The 25957-nt window shown below is 40.8% G+C and overlaps 1 protein-coding gene across 1 annotated transcript in view; it reads right to left on the reverse strand.

Annotated features, from left to right (window-relative positions):
* LOC128652834 (homogentisate 1,2-dioxygenase) overlaps positions 1 to 25957 on the reverse strand; it is a 112132-nt gene that overhangs the window by 81369 nt on the left and 4806 nt on the right. Inside the window, exons 2-8 of the mRNA XM_053705798.1 lie at positions 9856 to 9927; positions 7566 to 7654; positions 5576 to 5681; positions 5231 to 5290; positions 4830 to 4921; positions 2167 to 2201; positions 529 to 608 (exon numbers count right to left, since the gene is read on the reverse strand). Coding sequence (XP_053561773.1) covers positions 529 to 608; positions 2167 to 2201; positions 4830 to 4921; positions 5231 to 5290; positions 5576 to 5681; positions 7566 to 7654; positions 9856 to 9927 — 534 coding nt within the window. The remainder of the gene's footprint in view (positions 1 to 528; positions 609 to 2166; positions 2202 to 4829; positions 4922 to 5230; positions 5291 to 5575; positions 5682 to 7565; positions 7655 to 9855; positions 9928 to 25957) is intronic.

A 25957-nucleotide genomic window follows, 5' to 3' on the forward strand; every position in this document is an offset into this window, starting at 1 on the left:
AGTAACTTAGAATGTTGGGTGAAATGCTTTTCTTCCCTTCATCTCTGTCCTTGTACCTTTTCTAGAGGTTCACATTTACATTTCCCTCTCTTTTAACCACCTGTCCTAACTTACCCTGCAGCTCTGAGAATTATATAGCACCCACCAGAACCCAGAACCACCCCCCTCCCCCCGGAACTGACACAACCCCACCCAAAAAACTATAACTGGCAGTAACAGCCACACCCCAAAAACTATAACTGGCAATAACAGCCCCACCCCCAGAACTGCCACTAGTTGTAACAGCCCCACTCCCAGAACTGCCACTAGTTGTAACAGCCCCACCCCCAGAACTGCCACTAGCTGTAACAGCCCCACCCCCAGAACTGCACTAGCTGTAACAGCCCCACCCCCAGAACTGCCACTAGCTGTAACAGCCCAACCCCAGAACTGCAACTGGCTATATCAACCCTAATCTTCCCAACCCCAGAACTGGCGCCTGCAATTCTCAGTAAAGGGAAGACAAGAAGCTGAGATCAGTTATGTTACCTGCACAACACATATCTCATTAGGTTCCACCAGAATCTTCCCAAACTCAGTAGTGATTAGCAGATTCCCTTGCTGTGGGACTGTGGGAAACAGACACGAGTAATAAATATGTTATTATTTTATAGTCTGTAGTACTCAAAGCATTTGCAGTGTGCAGAGACAGAACAACTTGCTACTTTATATATATATTGCTATAGATCAGGGGTCAAGTCAAGCGAGAACGCATGGGAACTGAGTTCCTGCACTATTTTAGCTGGTGGAACTACGTTCCCCCTGGACCGAGAACAGAAACGCTTCAGTAAACACTGCTGCTGCTGGTAGAAGGAGCTGAAGCACAGTCATGTTAGAGGGATAATGAGATCCTATAGTAATGGGCAGTAATACTTCATACAATACACTAAATGCAAGCCTGTCAGCGGGCCTGCTGTGTGATCACCCCGCACTGTGTAACACATTGTGCTTACATTTCTGTGTGGCTTACTTGGGGTTATTTAGCTCCCAACAGCAGAAATAGGGCTATTGCATCTTTAGTGGGTGAGACTCTGTGACAGAAGAGGAGTCTCAGGCCCAAAGGCAACCTTTCAACCCTTCATTGGATTTAATTTGCTTTCATTAAAGTTAGATTATATACATTTAAATACAGTGTGTGTGTGTGTGTGTGTGTGTGTGTGTAAAACAAGATTAATTGGAAATCTAGGGTGGGTTCCCACACTATTCTTTGTAGAACTTGACCCCTGATATAGATATGTATTCAGATCACTACTAACAGCTATGCACTTGCAATTATTGATATATAACACTAGAGGGAGACATCTAACATTTATTTTGAGAGATTAAAGGGCCATTAAACCCAAAATCTTTCTTTCATGATTCAGATAGAGAATAAAAATTTAAACAACATTACAATTTACTTCCATTATTTATTTTGCTTCATTTTTTAAATATCCTTAGTTGAAGAAAAAGCAATGCACATGGTGAGCCAATCACATGAAGCTTCTATGTGCAGCAACCAATCAGAAGCTAGTGAGCATATCTAGATATGCTTTTCATCAAAGAATATCAAGAGAATAAAACAAATTAGATAATATAAGTAAATTAGAAAGATGTTTAAAATTGCATTCTCTTTCTAAATCAAAAAAGAAAAAATGTGGGTGGCATGTCCCTTTAACTGTTCAGTGTTTATATAAAAAACAACTTAAAGTGATGACAAAGTTTCCCATTGTAGAAATAATGATTAAAATAAGCATTAGATTTTAGTACAGGTTTTTTTTGATAAAGCTCTTACTTTTTATGCACAATCCAAAGTTATAGTTTAATCTGACATCCTTTTGTACCTGCCCTTTACTAGACTGTTTTTTTTTTCTTCTTCCTTTGTAGTTTTCTTGCAGCGGCCAATCAGATTACGTACTGAACGGCACTTCAAGAAAATGATCCATATAGTGTTCAAGACATGTGCACACTCCTGAGCCTACCTTAATATGCTCTTATGGAAAGGAGCTAAGTTTCAACAAAGAAGACAGAGAAAAATTGTAAAATTTGACGACAGAAACTGGAAATTGTGTAGTTTCCTGCAACTGTGATTTTTATTTAATTTATATCCAATTAAGTCTGGAAGAGAGAAACATAAAGAAGACTCACCGATTAGCAAATCACCATCAGAATTATAGAAACATCTAGAAAGAAAACAGAGAGAAGATAAGCTGGAATCATATTTCATTTTATCCCAACCAATCACAGAGCAGGAATTATTATAAAGGAAAATCATGAGTTGCTGAATTAGATGCACAATAAACACAAAGGCAAAAAAATGTCTTTATTATTAACCATTTATAAGACGACTACGTGTTTTTCTTTTTTAAATCAAGTCCTTAACTTCTTCAGTACTTAGAATTTTACATAAAAACGTGCTGAAAATACCACAGAATTTTTACTATCACTCCATTTAAACAGAAATAGAGCCTTTGTTTTTTTTATAACCTATAAAACTATATATATTTATTAGTAGACAACCCAAGGTATTGATGTAGGCCAATTTTGGTATATTGCATGACTTGTAAGGTTAAGTTTAGCTGTAGTGTAGAGATTACCCTCCCACCACCTGACCCCTATATGATCTCTCCCAAACAGCTTGCTTCCCTCCCTCATCTTTCACAAGTCACCACCCTTTTAGGTACTGACAGACTGTCTGTTTTTTTTATGTAGTGTAGGGAACCCTCCTCAACCCTCCACCTCCCTGACTCCCCCCAAACAGCTCTCTAACCCTCACCCTTCACACTACCCCACCATCTGTATTACTGGCATTCTATATATATTAATTTTCTTCTTCTGTAGCGTAGTAGAGCTACTCACCCTCCCCCCCTCCATGATCGCATGTTTTTTCCGCAATGTAGGATCCTCCTCTAGCCCTTCTGTTCTGTAGCTGTCGGGCCCTTAATCCTCCCTCTCCCCTGCTGTAATATTTTTTTTATGTAACATAAGGAACCGCGCCCCTCCCTCCCCCTTCCTCACTGGGCCTATCCACTCCCCTCCCACCTTCCCTCCCACTGCTCCCATTCGGTACCAGTGATCATCGTTACAAAGAGTGACACAGACAGTGTCACTCTCTGTAATGATCCGGTGATCTGGCTTCACAGAGTAAGGAAGCACGATTAGCGCTCCCTTATTAAAGGAAGGCATATGCCTTATGCCCCCGCAGCATTCTCCATTGTCTAAGCTGACAGAAGGGACCACAGCATGCACTATAGTGTTAGATGTAGATACTACATCAACACAGGACGCTGGGCAAAGTATTGAGACGTAGTACCTACATTCATATGAATCAAGGGGTTAAAGTGATAGAATGAAATGAAATGTTCATGGGTGCATTTCAGTTTTAAATAGAAGCATTTTGCATTATAATTTCATTAACAAAAATGCTTCTAGTAAAAGTTATTACTGGTTTTAAGTGGTATTTGCACATATCTTGTGAGGGCCGTGCACCAGAAAGCAGGCGGTGGTGTGTATCGTGTCTAGATATGTGCATGGCGAAAAAAATTCGGTTCGATTCGATTCAGATTTTTTCGAATTTCGGTTCAGATCGATTCGAATTCGGAAAAATTTTAATCAATTCGTTTTGGATTCATTTCGGATTCATTCGTATTCGAATAAATTCGGCTGGATTTGGTTCCATTCGTTTCATTTCGGTTCGGAAATTCGGAATTCGGTAGGATGTGCTGTGTATAAGACTAGTATTATGTACTGTATATTAGGTGTAACCCATAGCAGAGTTATATAACCTAATATACTGTACAACACTAGTGTAATCCATGGCCATCCGAATCTACCGAATAAATCAAAATAAATCCGAACTAATTCGGATTTATTCGGTAAATTCGGCACTATTTTAATTCGGAAACCCGAATCGATCCGAATCCCGAATTTTACGAATTCGGCCGAATTTCCGAATCGATCCGAAACTAATCGCACATATCTAATTGTGTCTGTAAAAACTATTTATGTTATTAAGCCGCTTCTGACTCCCTGAGAAGGTGAAGTGTTGGTACAAGGCCCTCACAGCATATGTGGGTATGCTACTGAAAACAATGATATCTTTTACTAGAAGCATTTTTGCCAATGAGATATATTGCAAAATCCTATGCACAGTTGTGACTTTCTATCCCTTAAAGATCTTAATTTAAAGGGACATGAAGCCAAAAAATTTTCTTTCATTAATCCGACAGAGAATACAATTTTAAACAACTTTCTAATTTACTTCTATTATCTCATTTACTTCCTTCTCTTGTTATCCATTGTTGAAGTAGCAGCAATGCACTACTGGGAGCACTGAGTGACCCAATAAGATGAGGCATAAATGTGCAGCCATCAATCAGCAGCTCCTGAGTCTACCAAGGTATTCTTTACAACAAAGGATACCTGGAGAACAAAACAAATTAGACAATAGAAGTAAATTGGAAAGTTGTTTAAAATGACATGCTCTATCTAAATCGAGAAAGAAAAAAATTGGGCTTCAAGTACCTTTAAAAAAAAAAATCAGTATTTTATACAGATCAATTCTACAAGGTCAGTAATAAGAGATTAGTGATCAGTAACAGTGTTGGATGAACTGAATCTCACACTGGCAGTGAAGGATTAATGCGAAAAGAGTGAGCAGGCACTGCAAATGGGGTGTATAATAAAATCTTCAAATTTATTAGTAAATGTAAAACACAGCACAGACACGCAGGAGGGTGACAGACAGGCAAAACCCTGACGCGTTTCGCGTCCCCTAGAGGCACTTACTCATAATGCTAAGTACTCATTACCTGCCAGTCATGGACGTGTTGCAAGTGTAGATATGGATAGCAATCCCATTGCGCGACCTGGTGTCCCCAGCACCACATAGTGTGCGCAGCCCCTGAAAATAAACGTATTAGAGGAATAACCGGTCACACTAAATAACAATGGCACTTGACAAATGTCCTCTTGCCCCAATGACATACAGCTTTTTATACATCATCATCATTTACTAAAGCTTTGCCTATCACAGGGGATTTACTTAGCATTATTTCTTACATCACATATGAAAGTTGCCAAGTGTTCCATGTTCCTGAGACCCTAAATGTGCTCATTACAGCAGATGAGTCCTACATGTAATATCGGCTTGTCATGAGGTTGGGTAACCAGTGGGGCAAATGGTGTAACATGAAGGATAAACGCTACTCACAGACACAAAGTCCTGCTTCTTTTCTGTGGTCTTGGGAATCTCAAATGGCTTCCATCTCATCTGATTAAAAAGAATAAAGTGGTTATTAAAGGTAACAGTGATGTGTGTCTTGTCTGCAGTTACTAATTGTATGAGTGTTGTTTACTTGCTAGAATGCCCATAATTGTCACAGAACAAAGTGTAGAATTAGTTGTTTCCTTTGATTAATCTGGTTTTGCTTTGCAGTTTAGAGTTAATGACAAATATATTAAAAGATTATAGTGATCTCCAAATGAGACTATGGCATCCCTCACTATATGGTACATTAGGTGCCACTGGGCATCTGGTGGCATCTAGGAGGATTACCTGGTTGGGATCTGGTTCCACCTCATCCCATTTGTCTGTGAAGTTTTCCAGCTCGTAGGCCACAAATGGCTTGTGACGGACAGAAGGTAAAATACGATACAACCAGCTGAGGAACAAGACGAGCAGAGGGTGAGATAAACTGTAGAAGGGACGGACCTTTGAATTACTGTCCCCCTGAGTCTGAGATATGACCATCATGACCCATCTAACTCCCTCCCCAACAGCTCAGCCATCAAACAAAAGAGGGATCTGCAAACACCTGTGTGTACCAAGAAATGTATAGAACTCTGTAAGGTCCCAAATAACAAGACATCAGCCAGCATTCCATATTACAAACATTAAATAGCTAGAGCACAACAGGCATTTGTCTACAAAGCCGCAACAAGACTGTGGGTTAACACAATCCAACCTTTTCTATAAAACTTATAGATATTATTTTTGTGGCAGCTGATAAATTGAGGTGGGGGTGACACTAGTTTAGGCTGGGGTGACACTAGTTTAGGCTGCAGTGATACTAGCTTAGGCTGGCATGACACTTGGTTAGGCTGGTGTGACACTAGGTTAGGCTGGCGTGATACTAGGTTAGGCTGGCGTGACACTAGGTTAGGCTGGTGGGACACTAGGTTAGGCTGGGGTGACACTAGGTTAGGCTGGGGTGACACTAGGTTTCTAAAAGGCCCTGAGTGTGAACTCAAAGGTGGCAATATGGACTGCTATGTCGCCTAGGTTAGACTTAGGTGATACTAGGTTAGGCTGGGGTGACACTAGGTTGGGCTGTGGTGACACTAGGTTAGGCTGGGGTTATACTAGGTTAGGCTGGGGGTGATACTAGGTTAGGTTGGGGTGATACTAGGTTAGGATGGGGTGACACTACGTTAGGCTGTGGTGACACTAGGTTAGGCTGGGTTGATATTAGGTTATGCTAGGGTTATACTAGGCTAGGCTGGGGGTGATACTAGGTTAGGATGGGGTGATACTAGGTTAGGCTGGGGTGATACTAGGTTATGCTAGGGTTATACTAGGTTAAGCTGGGGGTGATACTAGGTTAGGCTAGGGTGATACTAGGTTAGGATGGGGTGATACTAGATTAGGCTGGGGTGACACTAGGTTAGGCTAGGGTGATACTAGGTTAGGATGGGGTGATACTAGGTTAAGCTGGGGTGATACTAGGTTATGCTAGGGTTATACTAGGTTAGGCTGGGGGTGATACTAGGTTAGACTGGGGTGATACTAGGTTAGGCTGCGGTGACGCTAGGTTAGGCTAGGGTGATACTAGGTTAGGCTGGAGTGACACTAGGTTAGGCAGGAGTGATACTAGATTATGTAGGGGTGATACTAGGTTTCAGAAAGACCCTGAGTGGTAGGTCAGATTTGGTGATATGGACTGCTATGTACCCAAACTCATTACTGCTGCACCCTCAAACCTAACAGGTGCAGGCTGCTCTGAATTATGGCAAGTCAGTGACTTTTTATTTGTCCAGTGCATTCATATTTATGGTCAACCCAAAATTGTATGGTTTAGAACCACCCCTGCTGGAGCCAGTACCAAATCCCATGCCCCCCTCAAAACCCTACCATGCCCCCCCCCTTCAGTCTGACACTGATACTGCCAGACTTTACCATACGTCAGCCTCTGTACCTTGCAATCTTACTTACACAAGCAGGGCACTGCCAGACTTAACCACACACGTCAGCCTCTGTACCTTGCAATCTTACTTACACCAGCAGGGCACTGCCAGACTTTACCACACGTCAGCCTCTGTACCTTGCAATCTTACTTACACCAGCAGGGCACTGCCAGACTTTACCACACATCAGCGTCTGTACCTTGCATTCTTACTTACACCAGCAGGGCACTGCCAGACTTTACCACACGTCAGCCTCTGTACCTTGCATTCTTACTTACACCAGCAGGGCAGGAGTCATTATACTCAGCTTGCGCCATAGGATGCTTATAGGCTTATTGCCCCAAATTGTGGGATTTTCTCACCTTCTCTTGTTGGAGGATCTTGGGCAGGTGAAGGCTGAGCCTGAGAGCTGTTCTGCGTACAGACCGTATGGACAAACCTGAGGGCTGTTCTACACGAAGAAATAATACAAATGATTGGCTATAAACACAATGCTGTATAATAAGCAAGATCATAGAATGTACTACACAGTTTTACTGTAAGGCCTGGTCACATGATGGCACAAACTAATACCTTGTTACAAGTTACAGGATCATTAACACTGGGTATTGATTAGAATAAACTTACAGACTATAGTAAACAATCTGTAATAGGAATGTTTTGCTATGTAAATCACTGGGAAGCAAAACTGGGCGCACACTCACTGATATCCCAAAGCAGACAAATAGCTGATAATCTAAAGCTCTCTGCTCTGGTGAGATGATATAAGTAGTTTGCTGTTTATCTATCTAGCAGGTTGTGGATGGAAGGAGACATAAATATTACAATATAAAGCTAAAGAAAAAGATTTGTGTGATTCATCTGCATGCTGCTGGGGTCCCTATGAGCGAGGTGTACAGTTTGGTCTATGGGAATGCAGACAGTTTATTCTGTGAGTTCTGCATGAAACGTGCACCCAGTCCAGTCTGAGAGCACAGATTATTACTATGTTTTTATCTATTTTTTATACAGGGAAACCACATCTCGCTAGTGCTACCCTCATAGCTGTAATTAGCGTTATTTATTAACTCTTTCTATGGGGTCTGTGTTATTAATACGGGCTGCGAGACTGCTCTATTTACGGTGACCAGAAGGGAGGAGGTAGGGTATAATAGCGCGGTCACACCACTTGCGGCGGGATATTATAAACAAGAAAACCCTTAATGACCAACAACATACATGGTACATCGCGGTCGTTAATGGGTTAAGCACCAGCATGGAAGTTAGGGGTAAAGCACTGTGGTGAGTGTTTGAAATAATCATCTCTTAGCCAAAAGCTTCAACTAATCCTCCATTTTTGAATGTATTTAATTTGTTGGTGTAATTGCTGCTTGTTATATGTGAGTGCTAGTGCATGTTTATGAGTATCTGTATATCCCTTCACACTACTGGATTATTGTGGATTGCTCATTTGCACTAAAGATAAAAGCTCAAATTAAAAGTAATGCGCCTAAACTGTAGCATTTGGTGCTCATTTAACTTAAAGCGACAGCAAAGACAATATTACCCTTTCATGATACAGGCAGAGCGTGCTATTTTAAACAATTTTTCAATGTACTTCTTTTATCAAATTTGCTTTGTATCCTTTGTTGAAGAGTAAACCTGGGTAGGCTCAGGAGCAGTAATGCACGACTAGGAACAAAACCAGTGATTGTCATTGGTTGCTGCTCTTGAGCCTACGGCTCAGCAAAGGATAAAAAAATAACAAAGCAAGTTTGATAACAGAATAAATTGAAAAGTTGTTTAAAATTGCATGTTCTATGGGAATCTTGACAGTTTAATTTTGACTTTACTGTCCCTTTAAAGTGAATGTAATCTCTTCCCTTACGCAGAACATGAAGGCTCATAGTAAATAATAGGAGTGAACTGGTGACATTTACATTAAAGAAGAAGGGCTTGCCTTGTTTATGCGATAGATAGATAGATAGATAGATAGATAGATAGATAGATAGATAGAAAAATAGATATGAAAGATAGATATATAATAGACAGATAGCTAGATAGATAGATAGATAGATAGATAGATAGATAGATAGATAGATAGATAGATAGATAGATATGGAGAGAGATATAGATAGATAGATAGATAGATAGATAGATAGATAGATAGATAGATAGCTATAGAGAGAGATATAGATAGATAGATGATAGATAGGTGAATAGATAGATACTGTAGCTATAGAGAGAGAGAGATATAGATATATATAGATAGATAGATCTAGATAAATAGGTAGATAGATAAATAGATAGATAGCTATAGAGAGAGATATAGATAGATGATAGATAGATAGATGAGAGAGAGAGAGAGATGATAGATAGATAGATAGATAGATAGATAGATAGATAGATAGATAGATAGATAGGTAAATAGATAGATAGATAGATAGATAGATAGATAGATAGATAGATAGATAGATAGATAGATAGATAGACAGATCATCAGACAGTGAGAGTATTTGCCTGTACCTCCTATACGGTAAAGGTGAGTGGCACTGCCACAGTCTGACATCATTGCATCTGCCAGGCTATACCAGGCAGCAAGAATAAGGATATTCATCAAGTGGTAGAGAAACACCAGTCATTATACTCAGCTCTCATATTCACCACACTTACCTGTCCTTCAGGTAATGCGCCTGGGCAGCGAGGATCCTCTGAAGCAAACTCGTTGTCAAAGCCGGACAGGTACTAGGGAGAGGCAGAAGGGTGATACAGTGGTTACATAGCAAGAAGTGCCCCTGAGATATACAGCTGCTATATTCATAAATCATTCATGAGAAACACTTTTATAAACTTTATTCTTTATGCTTTCTCTCATATATTCCTTATTATGATGTTTTAAAGAATAAGCCAAATCATGTAAAGAGTGGGCTATGCAGATATTCTAGACAAGCTCGGGCCCTGTTTTGGGGCTTTTGGACCTTAACAATATTTTGGAGGACTTTTTTTCTTCCTTTCTTTTTTTAAAAAAAAAAATAGAAAAAAAATGTGGGCCCTTATTCAAAATCAAGCTAGACTGCCGACACGCAACAAAGTCCACCAGAAAAATTCACACCACTATTGAAAGTCAAGTAGTCCAAGCCGATTGCCTGGATGATGAGTAAAAAGTTGTCGGGAAGTATACAGGCTTATATTTCAGCTTCAGGCAGCCATATTGACTTAATTTGTTATTCAAAAAGAAAACGAGAGAATACAAAAATGAAAGCACTGCAAATCTTCACCACCTACCTGCTGGCAAGGACCATTGTATGCAATAGAGGAATTAGAGCCACACAAAAGTTCAGAAACAAGTACTTATATACAGGGTTCTGGACTCACATGACTTGGACTTGACTGGGACTCAAGTCCCAAATTATATGACTCTACAACATAATCAAAGAAGACTTCTGACAACCTAGACAACAATGGCTCACAAATTGACTTGGACTTGAGTCCTCTGACTTGGAAAGACTTTATACCTTCTAAAATCAAAGATCAGAGTTGTAATCACTCCAGCCTAACCTAGTGTCACTGTCACCCCAGCCTAACCCAGTGTCACCCCAGTCTAACCTAGTGTCACTGTAGCCTAACCTAGTGTCACCGCAGCCTAACCTAGTATCACCCCAGTCTAACCTAGTGTCACCCCAACCTAACCTAATATATTGGGACATATTTTTACCTTGCATTTCCTTTTGAATATGCTTGAAAATATGCAGATTAAAAGGGACATTAAACACTTTGAGCTGGTAATATAAAATAAAACATTTTATATATTAAAAATAACTCTGCAATATACTTTAGTTATTTATTTTTTCCACTTTTCCTGAAATTATGAGCTTTTTAGTTGCTGTTAGAAATGGAAGTGCAGAACACTGTTAAACTCCTCACAGCCATTGGCTGCACACTCTAGTGACTTATTTATAACTGTCCCTAATTGGCCACAGCAGAGGAGGTAACCTAAGTTATAACATGGCAGCTCCCATTGTTTTATAGACACTAAAACTTTACACTTATTTTGTCAATATTTAAACAGCTAATGAAACACTATGGGCTTCATTTATGAAGCAGTGGATGCTACTTTGGAGCCCCATCGTTTCAGGAAATGGAAGTTAAGACGCAGCGTTTGTACAGCGAATCATGTCCGCTCACCTTCTAATAGATTTACCCCTAAAACTTTACGCTTATTTTGTCAATATTTAAAAAAACTAATGAAACTTTAAAAACTACATCTACATGTTATTCTCAGACTAATCTTTTCTTTGGCTGCATCATTCTATCTAGCATTTAGTTAGTGTTATATGACCCTTTAAAGCAAAGACGCTTGAAAATAAACAGCAAATCTTTTTTAATAAATCCCTTACGCCTAGATTACGAGTCTTGCGTTAGCCTTAAAAAGTATTAAAAAATATTACGAGTCCTGCAAGTACAGGTGTACTGGTCACTTTTTTTCCACGACTTGAGCATACCGCAAATCCCCTTACGTCAATTACGTATCCTATCTTTTCAATGGGATTTTCTTAATGCCGGTATTACGAGTCTTGGAAAAAGTGAGCGGTACACCCTCTCCTGTCAAGACTCCTACCGCATTTAAAAGTCAGTAGTTAAGAGTTTTACACTACAACGCCGTAACATAAAACTCTTAACTAAAGTGCTAAAAAGTACACTAACACCCATAAACTACCTATTAACCCCTAAACCGAGGCCCCCCCACATCGCAAACACTTTAATAAAATTTGTAACCCTTAATCTGCCGACCGGACATCACCACCACTTTAATAAATATATTAACCCCTAAACCGCTGCACTCTCGCCTCGCAAACACTAGTTAAATATTATTAACCCCTAATCTGCCGTCCCTAACATCGCCGACACCTACCTACACTTATTAACCCCTAATCTGCCACCCACAACGTCGCCGCCACTATATTAAATGTATTAACCCCTAAACCTAAGTCTAACCCTAACCCTAACACCCCACTAACTTAAATATAATTACAATAAATCTAAATAAAATTAATACAATTAACTAAATTATTCCTATTTAAAACTAAATACTTACCAATAAAATAAACCCTAAGATAGCTACAATATAATTAATAATTACATTGCAGCTATTTTAGGATTTATTTTTATTTTACAGGCAAGTTTGTATTTATTTTAACTAGGTACAATAGTTATTAAATGGTTATTAACTATTTAATAACTACCTAGCTAAAATAAAGACAAAAGTACCTGTAGAATAAAACCTAAAAAAAAAAAACTGTGATACCAGCGTTGTTTGTAGGTGAGCGGTGAGCATAAACTAAGCGTTAGAACCGCAAGCCTTACCGACAAAAACTCGTAATCTAGCCGTTAGTTTTTCATTAAATCCTCTGAGACGGACAGCTTATTCAGTATTTAAAGGTTTGCTGTCATCTAGTGGTGGAATTTGGTATATATATATACTGTATATTTTAGCCGATTTTTATTTACTATATTCTTATTTTGGGAGTAATGTTTAAAAGCTGGTGTATGGAGTATTCCAAATTTGAGCTAATGAATTACTGAGTGTGACAGATTTAGTTTAAGCCTGATAAAAAGAAAGATGTATTGACATATTTCTTGTGTTCTTTTATAATTAATAAAATAAAGCTTTTCTATGTTGTATCTCACCCCTTTTTACTTACAATTATCAACTCATGTAGTTCATAGCAGCAGGTGGTAATACTATGTGCATTTAGCAATAGATCTATGCTGTTTATGGATGACAAAGGTTAAAGGGACATGACACCCAAATATTTATTTAATGGTTCAGATACATTAAACAATTTAAAAAGTCAAATTTACTTCTATTTTCAAATCTAATTTTTTCTCTTGGTATTCTTTGTTAAAAAGCAGGTGGTCTCGGGAGTGTGCACAGGAGTTTTATAATAAAGCTTTTAATGGTGTTATACACTGCCATCTAGTGCTCAAAAGCATTTCTGCAAAACTGCTGCACTATAGTGCTTTAGATACATGCACACTACCTATCTAGGTATTCTCTTCAGCAAAGAATACAGTGAGAATGAAATACATTTGATAATAGAAGAAAACTTGTTAGAGAGTGATGTGTAGGACACACACCACGCCCTTAGGGGGCGCTTCCTTAATAATAGATGACTGTTGAAACCTGGCAACTAAATTCTGTTAATATAAATAAAACCTCAAATTTATAGATACTGCAAACATACCATTCAGTAATTAAATAACAAAATTGTGATGATAAAACAATATATATATTATAAATTTAAAAAAAAATAATAATAAAAAAAGTCCATAAAACCAAAATAGCAATATGAGCCAAACGTCAAGGCAGCACTCTAAGGATGGCAGTCCTGTTGTTCACAATCTGAAAAGAATAAAAAACAGAGGCACCACCATGGCCTAGTACCACCAACACAGGTATAAAGCTGATAAACAGTTGCAAATGAATACTCACAAACGTGTAGCACCCAACTGGTGCTAGCAGAGCAGGCTGGAACTTCACAGTAGTCCAGCAAACTGTTGATCCTCAATATGGAAACACTCAGGATTCATCAGGATTACCAATGTTAACATGACTAGATAGACAAAGAAGGCAAACCAACATGGCCAAATATCATCTAGACAGAGAAGAAATGTGCCCAAGTGCTTGTACTTACAAGATAGCAGGCACCTGTAGGTGCTGTATCAGCAAACTGGAACCAAAGCGTCGCCCAGTAGACTAAGCATGGGACAGTCCTCAGCGAGAACCAGGAACAGTAGTATAATTAAATTAAATAAGTGAATAACCACAGGAGGTGATAAACCACAAAACAGCAAGTGTATATATAAAATAAACTTTAATATCACAGTGACGCATTTCTTAGCCTAATAGGGCTGTTTCATCAGGCTATATCTATATAGCTATATAGCCTGATGAAACAGCCCTATTAGGCTGAGAAACGCGTCACTGTGATATTAAAGTTTATTTTATATATACACTTGCTGTTTTGTGGTTTATCACCTCCTGTGGTTTATCACTTATTTAATTTAATTATACTACTGTTCCTGGTTCTCGCTGAGGACTGTCCCATGCTTAGTCTACTGGGCGACGCTTTGGTTCCAGTTTGCTGATACAGCACCTACAGGTGCCTGCTATCTTATAAGTACAAGCACTTGGGCACATTTCTTCTCTGTCTAGATGATATTTGGCCATGTTGGTTTGCCTTCTTTGTCTATCTAGGCACGTTAACATTGGTAATCCTGATGAATCCTGAGTGTTTCCATATGGAGGATCAACAGTTTGCTGGACTACTGTGAAGTTCCAGCCTGCTCTGCTAGCACCAGTTGGGTGCTACACGTTTGTGAGTATTCATTTGCAACTGTTTATCAGCTTTATACCTGTGTTGGTGGTACTAGGCCATGGTGGTGCCTCTGTTTTTTATTCTTTTCAATAGAAGAAAACTGTTTTATGTCCTTTTTTATGTACTGAAAGTGTCTACATTTATATTAAGACTATCAACAGCTGCCACTGCAGTATACAAGTGCATTGACTTAGGTGCGTGTCTTTGTATGTGTGTGTGAGATACAGTGTTTTTGTTGTGTTTTGTGGCCGGGTTTGGCCTGAACTAAAGGTGGCAACCATAAAGATGTCTGTATAGCAAAGAAAAATTCTTACGTGGACACATGACATCATACATCACGTGACATCTTATAGTCCATACAGTCACTGCGCCTGCTGTTATAAGGTCAGTGACAGAGGTGCCAAGAGAGACACTGGAATGTCACTCTCATAATGCAATGTCCCCATGGGTGACTTGTTGCACTGGATAACTATGTATGTTAGACTTAAAATGTCCACATAACAAACCAATAGAATAAATATAATAACCATATAAAGCTTTAGTATTTTGTAGCTAAATCCAGTCATGTGAGGCTAACCCTGCGTGCGTTACAAGAACAGAATCAGTATTGGTGTAATAAAATGAGACAAGTTATTTGTGATACTGCGTATGAGATATGAGAGAGTGACAGATTTTGACAGCACTTCTGAGGTCTCACACTGATTTAGGAGGTGTTTATGGGGAGGGCTGGGCTGCGGCCTGCTAAACAAAGCTGCTGAGTCACGGGGTGTCAGTGTGTTGGTTTATAGGTCCACCTGGAACACATTTCACTGCTTGTGACTGCCAGCTTCCTGTATGCAAAGGTTTAAGACACAAATACACACACACTCTCTTGTGGGAATCATACACAGACCAGACAATGGCCAGGGGTTGATCTGGAATCTATCTGATGTGGCCATTTGGCTTATAGATGGTCTGCAGGACCAGGGGTCTAAGCTGATATCTGATGTAGGCATGTGGTTGATTGGGTACATGACCAGGGTTCAGAACTGAGATCTGATTTGGGCATGTAGCTAATAGAGGGTCTGCAGGACCAGGGGACTGAGCTGAGATCTGATTTGGGCATGTAGCTGATAGAGGGTCTGCAGGACCAGGGGACTGAGCTGAGATCTGATGTGGGCATGTAGCTGATAGAGGGTCTACAGGACCAGGGGACTGAGCTGAGATCTGATGTGGGCATGTAGCTGATAGAGGGTCTACAGGACCAGGGGACTGAGCTGAGATCTGATGTGGGCATGTAGCTGATAGAGGGTCTGCAGGACCAGGGGTCTGAGCTGAGATCTGATGTGGGCATGTAGCTGATAGAGGGTCTGCAGGACCAGGGGTCTGACTCTGAGCTGAGATCTGATGTGGGCATGTAGCTGATAGAGGGTCTGCAGGAAACTGCATTCCAAGAGAATAGACCACATTTGCTGATAGAAGTAAAATGGAAAGTCTAAAATTGCTATTTTAAAAGTTCTATCTGAATCATGAAAGTGTAATTTTGTCTTTACTTTCCCTTAAAGGGACATAATACTCATATGCTAAATCATTTGAAACTAATGCAGTATAAGAGTAAAAAGCTGACAGGAAAATATCACCTGAGCATCTCTATGTAAAAAAGGAAGATATTTTACCTCACAATCTCCTCAGCTCAGCAGAGTAAGTTCTGTGTATAAAGTTATACTCAGCTGCAGGTAAAAAAAAAAATAAAAAAAATGAAGAAATGAACAGCAGCCAATCAGCATCAACAGTGCTGAGGTCATGAACTCTTTTATTGTGATCTCATGAGATTTCACTTAACTCTCATGAGATTTCATAGTAAAATTCCTTAAACTGAATAGGGAAATAACATAAGAGTGCACAAAAGCTCACTCCCTTAGCTGTCCCAGGACAGACATACTGATTTCCTGCTTAAAGTCCTTTACAATGGGATGTGGCTACTGAGGAACTTTTGAGGTAAAATATCTTTCTTTTTTACATAGAGATGTTCAGGTGATATTTTCTAGTCAGCTTTTTACAGCTATGCTGCATCACGTTCAAGTGTTTCAACATTTGGGTATCATGGCCCTTTAACATGACCCTCAACTGCCAGAGAAGCATTGTGAGGTGGCCCTTTGTAATCCAATGGTTAATGCTAATTGTTTGCAACAAAAACAAATACAGAATATCAGCAGTATCTCACAACCATGAGGGCAGTAAATTATTTATCAGCGCCCTGTGCCAGCTTCTGCCAACAGATCACCTAACTGCGCATTGACCTTTCTTTGAGAGCAGATGCAGCAGGGAGTAACCTATTGATGTAATAGGCAGCTGGGAACAATATTTATGCTCTGACATAAATCCCTCACTGACAAATTAAAGTAGTAATTTATTTATAAAGGACAGATCATCATTTGGTGGTCTCACAACACAATAGGATTCTGTGTGATTTCTTACCATGAAAATAACGTTAACCCAGTCAATTGGAAAGTAACTGTATTTATAGAGGCCACTCAAGTAAATGTATCTGTAAAGTAAATGTCAGGCACGTCCTAGAAAGGGTGTCAGTTAAGGACCAAGGATGTGCCTGACACGTCCTTGGGTAATCTAGATCACTTCCAGCTGCTCAAACAGTATTGCAGCAATGTTGAGGCATCCTGCAATACTGTTCCTGACTGCCGGGCTCCGTTTTGATCGCGCCCATGGAGCGATCACTTCCGGTTTCACTCCACGTAGAGCCCATCGGGTAGGCTTCTGATGCTCTGACAGTGTGCTAAGTGCCTCGGTGGGTCGAGGCACTTATCAAATTAACATAATAAATAAAAAATATATATATATATTTATTTTTAATAAAATAGCCCCCCTCCCCCATGTGGCTTCAAAGATGGCTTTGCCCAGTGCATCATGGGGCTTCTGGGGGTGTCCATAGCCTGCCTCATCATAGGGGCAGGCTTGGGTCATCCATTCTGAGCTTGCCCCTATAATTTAATTTTTAATAATAAAATATCCCATTTGTCTGATCATGTCAATATTTGTAAATATACCAGTGTGGATCTCCCTCCCTCTCGCTCCTCACTTGCGTTTTTGTGGGAGCGAGAGAGATCTGTGTTTAGGAGAGAAAGATTTAGATAATATATTTGTTAAAAAATTGTTAGACTCAAAGGTTCTTTTCGGAGCCATTAACCCCTAGCTTGCCAGTGATCACTAGAAATCACTGGCAGCAGCACAGCAGCACTTTTTTGCTCTCTGTGCATTTTTTTAGGGGTTAATTTTATTTTTAGTAATTTTTTTGACATCCAAAGGCTCTTTTCAGAGATATTTAGTTAATTTAAATTTTGTGTTGATTTTTTTTTTAGCATTTTTTTTCCTCTCTGACAGATAAAAAATAAATCATGTCACAGAGAACATACAGGCCTCCATTACATATGCATTACATATACGGGGTAGCATACAAGTTACGTGCGTATATTTCACCCTTTGGACGTATTTTTTTTACCCATAGACTAACATAGAACAGACATGCAATTTGGTATCCAATATACAGCGTAAGGACTTACGTGTGCAGAATTCAGAAAATCTACTCCATTCTCATCTCATCACATATTGCAGGCACAGCAACCCTTGCACCAGGGGCGAAACTACAGGGGGTGCATTGTCGCAATTGCGACTGGGCCCCCAAGGTTGGGGGCCCAGCTTAAAAAAAAATGTTGACCTGCCACTGCCTGCACTGATATCATGTGAGTGTGACATGATGCTTCACTAGTGTCTAAGACTACAGGGGTTAGTGTTTCTGTTTTACCCATTGGTGTTTATGTGTGTGTGCATGTGTGTATGTATGTATGTGACTGTGTATGTATTTTTTTGCATATATGTGTGTGTGTGTATGTATGTATGTGACTGTGTGTGTATTTTTTTTGCATATATGTGTGTGTGTGTATGTATGTATGTGACTGTGTGTGTATTTATGCATGTATGTATGTATGTATGTGTGTGTGTATGTCTGTATGTATGTATGTGACTGTGTGTGTATTTATGCATGTATGTGTGTGTGTATGTTTGTGGAACCAGCAAATTACAGACCTTGTTACTACAGCATGGGGGGGCAGGGGGTAAACAGTGTCACTATACAGTACCACAATATACAGTATGGGGGGTGGACCATGTCACTGACTACTGTGGTCACTTTATAAAGTACTGGGCAGGTAGGGTCAGGCCAGCCATCTCACCGGCAGATTACAGACTGTGTCACTGACTCACTATATACAGTACTGGTGGGTTAAACAGTGTCACTATATACAGTAATAGGGGGTCAGACCATCTCACAGACTGTGGGCACAGGGTACCTCCTTTTGCAGACATGTAATCGGATTCACAATTTTTTTCTGTGTTAAATGTAAAAAAATAAATAAATATATATGTATCAAATTCACTTTTTTTTTGGGGGGGGGGGGGGGTCAGTGTTCCCCCTAAGGCCAGTTTTGTGAGCGACCCAGCAGTGAAATAGTTAATTAGAGTAATTAGCCAACACTACACAAAGCAGAATACAAGGTGTGGTTGTTAACTATTTCACTGCTGGGTCACTCCCACATCTGGCCTTAGAGGGAACACTGGTGGGGGGGGGCCTTCTTAGATTCTTGCACCTGGGCCCTGTGGTTTCTAGTTACGCCTCTGCCTTGCACTGACTAAAAAAGCAACGTAACTCCCTGAAGGCCTAACAAACGTAATCACATACATATCAGCCGAATCTCAAACAGTTAAACCTCTTCTAAGCATTTATTATTCCTGCCCCTGCAAGTGTGACAAACCAATCACAAACAGCACAACCTCTCACCCGGAAGCCTTAAAACACATGCCAATGCACACCCTCATTAGCCACCATGATGATGTTTCCCCTGCTTTACATAGAGAGGCAGCATCGTGGGGCACAAGGGGTGCTGGAAGCCCTACAAGCCCTTGTTGTTCATGATATACCCGCTGATGCTCTAGTTGCTGCAGAGGTCCCTGGTCATGGTGCTGTAGCCCTCCCTGCTCCTGCTGCTGCTGTCCCTGGTGCTGCCCCTGCTGCTGTTGTTGCTGCAGCTGGTCATAGAATTACATACTGCGTATTTCCACTGCATGTAAGTGAAACTACTACATCCCACCCCCCTTCCCTTAACCACCCTAATTACTGAAAATATCTCATTTGTTTAATTGATGTTTAGGTCACTATGATTTATTGACTATCATTAAGAAGAATGAAAATGGATGTTTATACCTTATGTTCACACCTTCTGTAAATACATTATATATATATATATATATATATATATATATATATATATATATATATATATATATATATATATATATATATATATATATACCCATGTGCCAATTTATATTGGATATGAGAAACCTTGATTTACATCTTATAAGTGAATATTACTATATGTACCCTTCATACACAACTATGTGATGTGGTTTATAGAAAATGAATATGTCATAAACATGATAATATTACTTTTTTTGGCCATTTCCATACAGGTCTTATTATATGTTTTAACAATATTAGTGTACTAAAACACACCTCACATGGATGTGGATGACAATTATATGGTAAATAACAGAGGACAAGATTTATGGTGAACTATAAGAATATTTATTTATTTTTAGGCTTCTTGGATGAGGGAGCTGAGGTGACTGTAGTGGATTTCCTTGTTCTCCTGGTTTGAGAAGATTCTTCTGTTTCTGCTGGTGTGCTGGCCACAGATGATAGGCTGGAGGCAGTGTACTGCTGGTGTGTAAAGGGCTCAACCAACACACCCAAGAGTTGATTTTGTTCTCGCCATCTATTGTCCATCTACATCTGCATATCAGACAGAATTTGCATCATCTGTGACTGGTTTTGAACACTTCCACTTAATGATGCTGCCATGTCCCTCTGCAGCTCTATGCTACGTTTGTGTAACCTCTCTTGGCTCCTGAAGAACCTCTCTTGGCTCCTGAAGAACCTCTCTTGGCTCCTGTGAAACCTCTCTTGGCCTCTTTGTCTGCTCTTGGAGCTTGTTATGAGCCTCCTCTGGAGTGCAATGTATTCCTCACCCAGGGGAGAATACAATGCATCCACAGGCTCTTGAGCAGCAGGGCTTCTAGTTGCTTGAGGTGCAGGTTCAGCTGCATCTGCTGGTTCTTGTGGGACAGGTTCAGCTGCATCTGCTGGTTCTTGTGGGACAGGTTCAGCTGCATCTGCTGGTTATTGTTAGACAGGTTCAGCTGTATCTGCTGGTGCTTGAGTACTTTCAGCTATATTTTCATCTGCAGATGGTGGAGCTCTCCCAAGTGATGAGGATGGTGGAGCTCTCCCAAGTGATGAGGATGGTGGAACTCGCCCAAGTGATGAGGATGGTGGAGCTCTCAGGGTTGTTTGATAGTCCCACTGATGACCAGTGTGTGACCACTCAGCCTGTCCAGTTGGCACTTCTTGTGACATAGTCTGTGGGTTAAAGCCATGACTGCCCTGAGATTGTGTTGGGGGGGGGGGGTAAATACATAGACCCTTTGTGGCTGTCTTGGCTCCCCCTCAAAGCCAAAAGAAGAATATTCCTCTGGCCAGGAATCTTGCCAGGGGTCATATGTCAATGGTGGTGGCATCACTTCCGGGTCCTCAACTGAAGCCATCCAACCCTGCTCATGCCTGGGAGCATACTGTTCATGTGGTTGCCTGACGACTGGTGGTGGTAGCTGCATGCCTGTGACTGGTGGTGGTGGTGGTGGCGGCATGCCTGTTTGTATCCATGTGACAGGAGGTTCTGTGGAGGAGTCAAATGATGAGAGGGATTAGTACAGTCAGATATATGTCCATGTGGGCATACAATGTACATTGAGACATGCTAGGGCCTATACTGATTCTCATGTCAAACTCTATAACATGCATGTGCACATTGTGATTTGTGCTATGAGGGATTTTAATATGCGCAGTATACAGGTATGTGTTTCATACAATAGTTATGTGTACATGTCAATGATGGAAAAAATGTGTTCTTTAAGTGACACTATGATCACACAATTTACTTTAGCCTGATGTAGGCACAGAACCTGCTTTATTGAGCTAAAAGTATTGTGATGGCTATAGTGTCCATTTACTGAAAACTCTACATGTGGCTTGTGGCCTGTGTTACTCTGAGACAAGTTAGTATTGCACTATTCCACCTCATATCATGAATTGCATTGTGTTAAGTAGCATTAATGTCAAATATAATTGTAGATGTTTTTGTTAGTAGGCCAAATACCATGCTCCTCATTGTGTACATGAATGTGTGATATTAAAGGATGTTATATCTCAAATACATATAATACTGGTGTGTGGGATGTTACTTACCAGCATGATGTGCTGTGGTTGCAGTCCCTGATTCACGAGCCCCTGGAAGTCCACGGACTGCTGTGATACTCAGAGACCTGCGTATCATCTCCTGCCAGGTGTTATATTCTATGTCCAGGGATGGACCACCGCCTGTTCCCCTCTGGTGCATAGCTTCCTGCCCCATCTATTCTTTCACCTGCCTCTTGCAGTCATTCCACCGCTTTTTAAGGCCCTCAACAGTCCTCCTCAGCGGGGCCACACTGTTGACGGCATCCTCTACCGCCAACCATGCTGTTTTTCGCCTTTTGGCACTGCCTTTGTCCTTTTCCTGCCCAAAGAGGGCACTGTGATTGTCCATGATGGCATGGACTAGGGCAACATTTTCATCAAATGAGAAGTTGGGACATCTCAACCTCTCATCCTCTATGGACACCTGGCTTGCTCCCTGTGATGTCCCTGGTGTGGGTTCCTCCCTATCCTCTCCCTCCTCCCCCCTTCTGTCCCCATGTGCACCCTCTGTCCCTCTCCTAGATATACCTGGTCTCTGGGGCTCTCGGGCATCTCCCCTCCCATCATCCCTTCTAGCTCTCCCTCTCCCCGCTCCACTTACTCCCTGACGGGGACCCCACTGCTCCTCCTGTCCTCTACAATACTCCTCTCCCTGCCACTCCTCTCCCCTCCGCCCTACCTCTCCCTGCCATCCTCACACTACACACACTCACTCCCAGTTCAATCACACACAATCACAACCAAACACTCAGCCTATCACACTGTAAAATTCAAATAAAAATGTGTGAGGTGTTAGAAAAAAAAGTGTGGTGTCTTTGTATATGTATGTATGCAATATGTGTGCAATATGTATAAAGATGTGTAAGTGTACAAGCTTAATCAACCAACAATGCAACCTAACTCCTCTGTTCGCGCCTCTCTTTCTACTCTGACTAATCCTCCACTCCACTGTAGTGTGCTGTAGCTCAACGAACCATCCAAACACACTGAAGAAAATTCCGGCTGCGCATGGGTTTATATATGAATTTTGAATAGCGTAATTACGTGTCGCATTTTATATGAACTTGCGGTTCATTTTTACGAGTGTTAGCCTAATTTGCATAAAACTACTCTTTATTGAGACTTTCCGTGGACAAAATACTGGCGTAAGTTACTTGCGACGACTAAAATGTGTATTTGCGCACATTTCAGAAGATCGCCAGTTTGTCCTACTTACGCCAGTTTAGCATCTAATGGTGCAGTATATGTAATACCCCAATGTGCAAGGTGAAATTAAGGGCGGCACGGGTTCCCACGCTTGCGCCGAAACCTACGCCGTATATTTGATTGCGCCCATAGTGCTGAGGAGGTGTATGCCATCCTTGCGTCAGAGTCAGACTTCTCTATGTCTGACTCAGACCCCAATTTTGACCCTGTCATATGTTCAGATACATCATTAGATACAGTCTAAACTTATAGTGATGTATCTGTGGTTGCTAGCCCCCCGTCAGAAGGAGACGTGTTGCTCTAGCTGCCATTGCTGCTGAAGGGTGGGTAATGCCTCATCACCAGTGGCCAGATATTTCACCCTTCAGTGTAATCCTGGCATAAATGTGGATGTGGCAGGATTTAGCCCCCAACAGTTTATGGAGGTGTTTCTAGGCGATGATGTATTGGGGAACATTGTCGCCCAAACTAATTTATATGCCCATCAGTTCTGTGCTGAAAAGCCTGACACTGTTTTGGCAAAGCAGCAATGGGCCCCCATCAATGTGCCAGAATTTAAAAATTTCTGGGCATTGACTATGCTGATGGGCATCATAAAGAAACCCTCTGTTCGCTCCTACTGGAGCAGTAGCCCCATTTGCTCTACCCCCATTTTCTCCCAGAGTATGTCAAGGAAGAGGTATGAAATGATTCTGCATTTCATGCACTTCAGTGACAACAGCCTGTGCCCCCCTAGGGAGCATCCTCAGTTTGTCAGGCTGTATAAAATCCGCCCCCTGATTACCCACTTTGCTGCCAGAGGCTTAAACACCTGGAAGGTATATATGCATGGATGAATCCCTGATGAAGTATAAGGGAAGGCTGGGATTCAAGCAGTATATTCCGTCCAAGCGCTCCAGGTATGGAGTAAAGGTGTATAAGCTCTGTTAGAGCGAGACTGGGTATACTCAGGCCTTCCGGGTGTACGAGGGAACGGATAGCCACCTTAACCCTCCAGGCTGCCCAGAACATATGGGAACCACTGGCAAGATTGTCTGGGACCTGATTTTACCCCTGATGAACAAAGGGTACCACTTGTATGCAGATAATTTTTATACAAGTGTCCTTTTGTTCAAGCTACTGTATTGTTTTGATACAGTAGTTTGCGGTACAATTCGGAAGAACCGCGCAGGTTTATCAGGACAACTTGCACACACCCGGCTACGAAGGGGGGGAGACCTCAGCTCTGCGCCAAGAGGAGATGTTGGCACTTAAGTACAGAGACAAGAAGGATGTGTACCTTCTTACTACCATCCACACAGAGAGGACTATGGAGGTCTCTGTATGTGGCAGAGCTGAGAGCACAATTAAGCCAGTGTGCATCAAGGCTTATAACCAGCATATGGGTGGGGTTGATCTTGCAGATCTGCTGCTGCAGCCCTACCTAATTATGCGGAAGACAACAGCCTGGTACAAAAAGGTTGCAATTTACTTAAAGGGACATAATACTCATATGCTAAATCACTTGAAACTGATGCAGTATAACTGTAAAAAGCTGACAGGAAAATATTACCTGAGCATCCCTATGTAAAAAAGGAAGATATTTTACCTCACAAGTTCCTCAGCTCAGCAGAGTAAGTTCTGTGTAAAAAGTTATACTCAGCTGCAGCCCAGCTGCAGGTAAAAAAAAATAAAAAAAATGAAGAAATGAACATCAGCCAATCAGCATCAACAGTGCTGAGGTCATGAACTCTTTTACTGTGATCTCATGAGATTTTACTTAACTCTCATGAGATTTCATTGTAAACTTCCTTACACTGAATAGGGATATAAGATGAGTGTGCATGTAAGCTCACTCCCTTAGCTGTCCCGGGACAGACATACTGATTTGCTGCTTAGAAGTCCTTTACAATGGGATGTGGCTACTGAGAAACTTTTGAGGTAAAATATCTTTCTTTTTTACATAGAGATGCTCAGGTGATATTTTCTAGTCAGCTTTTTACAGCTATGCTGCATCACTTTCAAGTGTTTAAACATTTGGGTATTATGGCCCTTTAATGCAGATTGCAACCCACAAAGCTTTTTTGTTGTTCAAAAAAGCAAACCCCGAAATTACACTGACTTTTTTATAGTTTCAGCTCCAGATCATTTTGGGGATTTTGTACCAAGATGCACCTGCTCCCAAGGCAGTGATGGGAGAGAGCATAGTTGGGGCCACCTATTTTATTTTCAAAATCCCCCCGATTGCGGCAAAGTAGAATTCTCTGTACCAAGAGGGGGCAGAGAAAGGACACCACATTTTACTGTCCTGGTTGCCTTGGACAGCCTGGACTCTGCATTGGGGACTGCTTCAAGCGGTATCACACACTGGTAAAAAAAATATTATTTTTTTTACATTTGGTGGTGTTGTTTTTTTGGGGGATTTTGGTTACGTTTACTGTTACTGAGTTTGTTTTTGTTTGTTTTTTTACTTTTACTGTGCCAGATTTTTAAATTTCACTGTTCTATTTTTTATAAGTTCTAAAATTGGTGCTGTATTTTACCAAAACCCCTGTCAAACCTATGCATGGGGGGTATGGGTGTACTCAGGGGGTCTTGCTGGCTCTCCTAAATCATAGTCAAAAAGCAATATGTGTGTAAAAATTCAAGTTGAAAAATGACCACTATACACTTTCTCCAATTTTTTGGGCAAAAATGGTTGCATCAAAGGCATCAAAGCACTCCATATACAATACCGTGGGGTATCAATGTTTTAAATATATACACTTTCATGGCAATAAATAAAACTGGCGTATGCGATAGGCCCCAAATTAAAGAAATGCCTATCAGAAGAAATACTCTCACTTTCAACTCAAATTACAAG

Source organism: Bombina bombina, chromosome 3 (assembly GCF_027579735.1).
Source record: "Bombina bombina isolate aBomBom1 chromosome 3, aBomBom1.pri, whole genome shotgun sequence".
In the NCBI taxonomy this organism is placed as follows: Eukaryota; Metazoa; Chordata; class Amphibia; order Anura; family Bombinatoridae; genus Bombina; species Bombina bombina.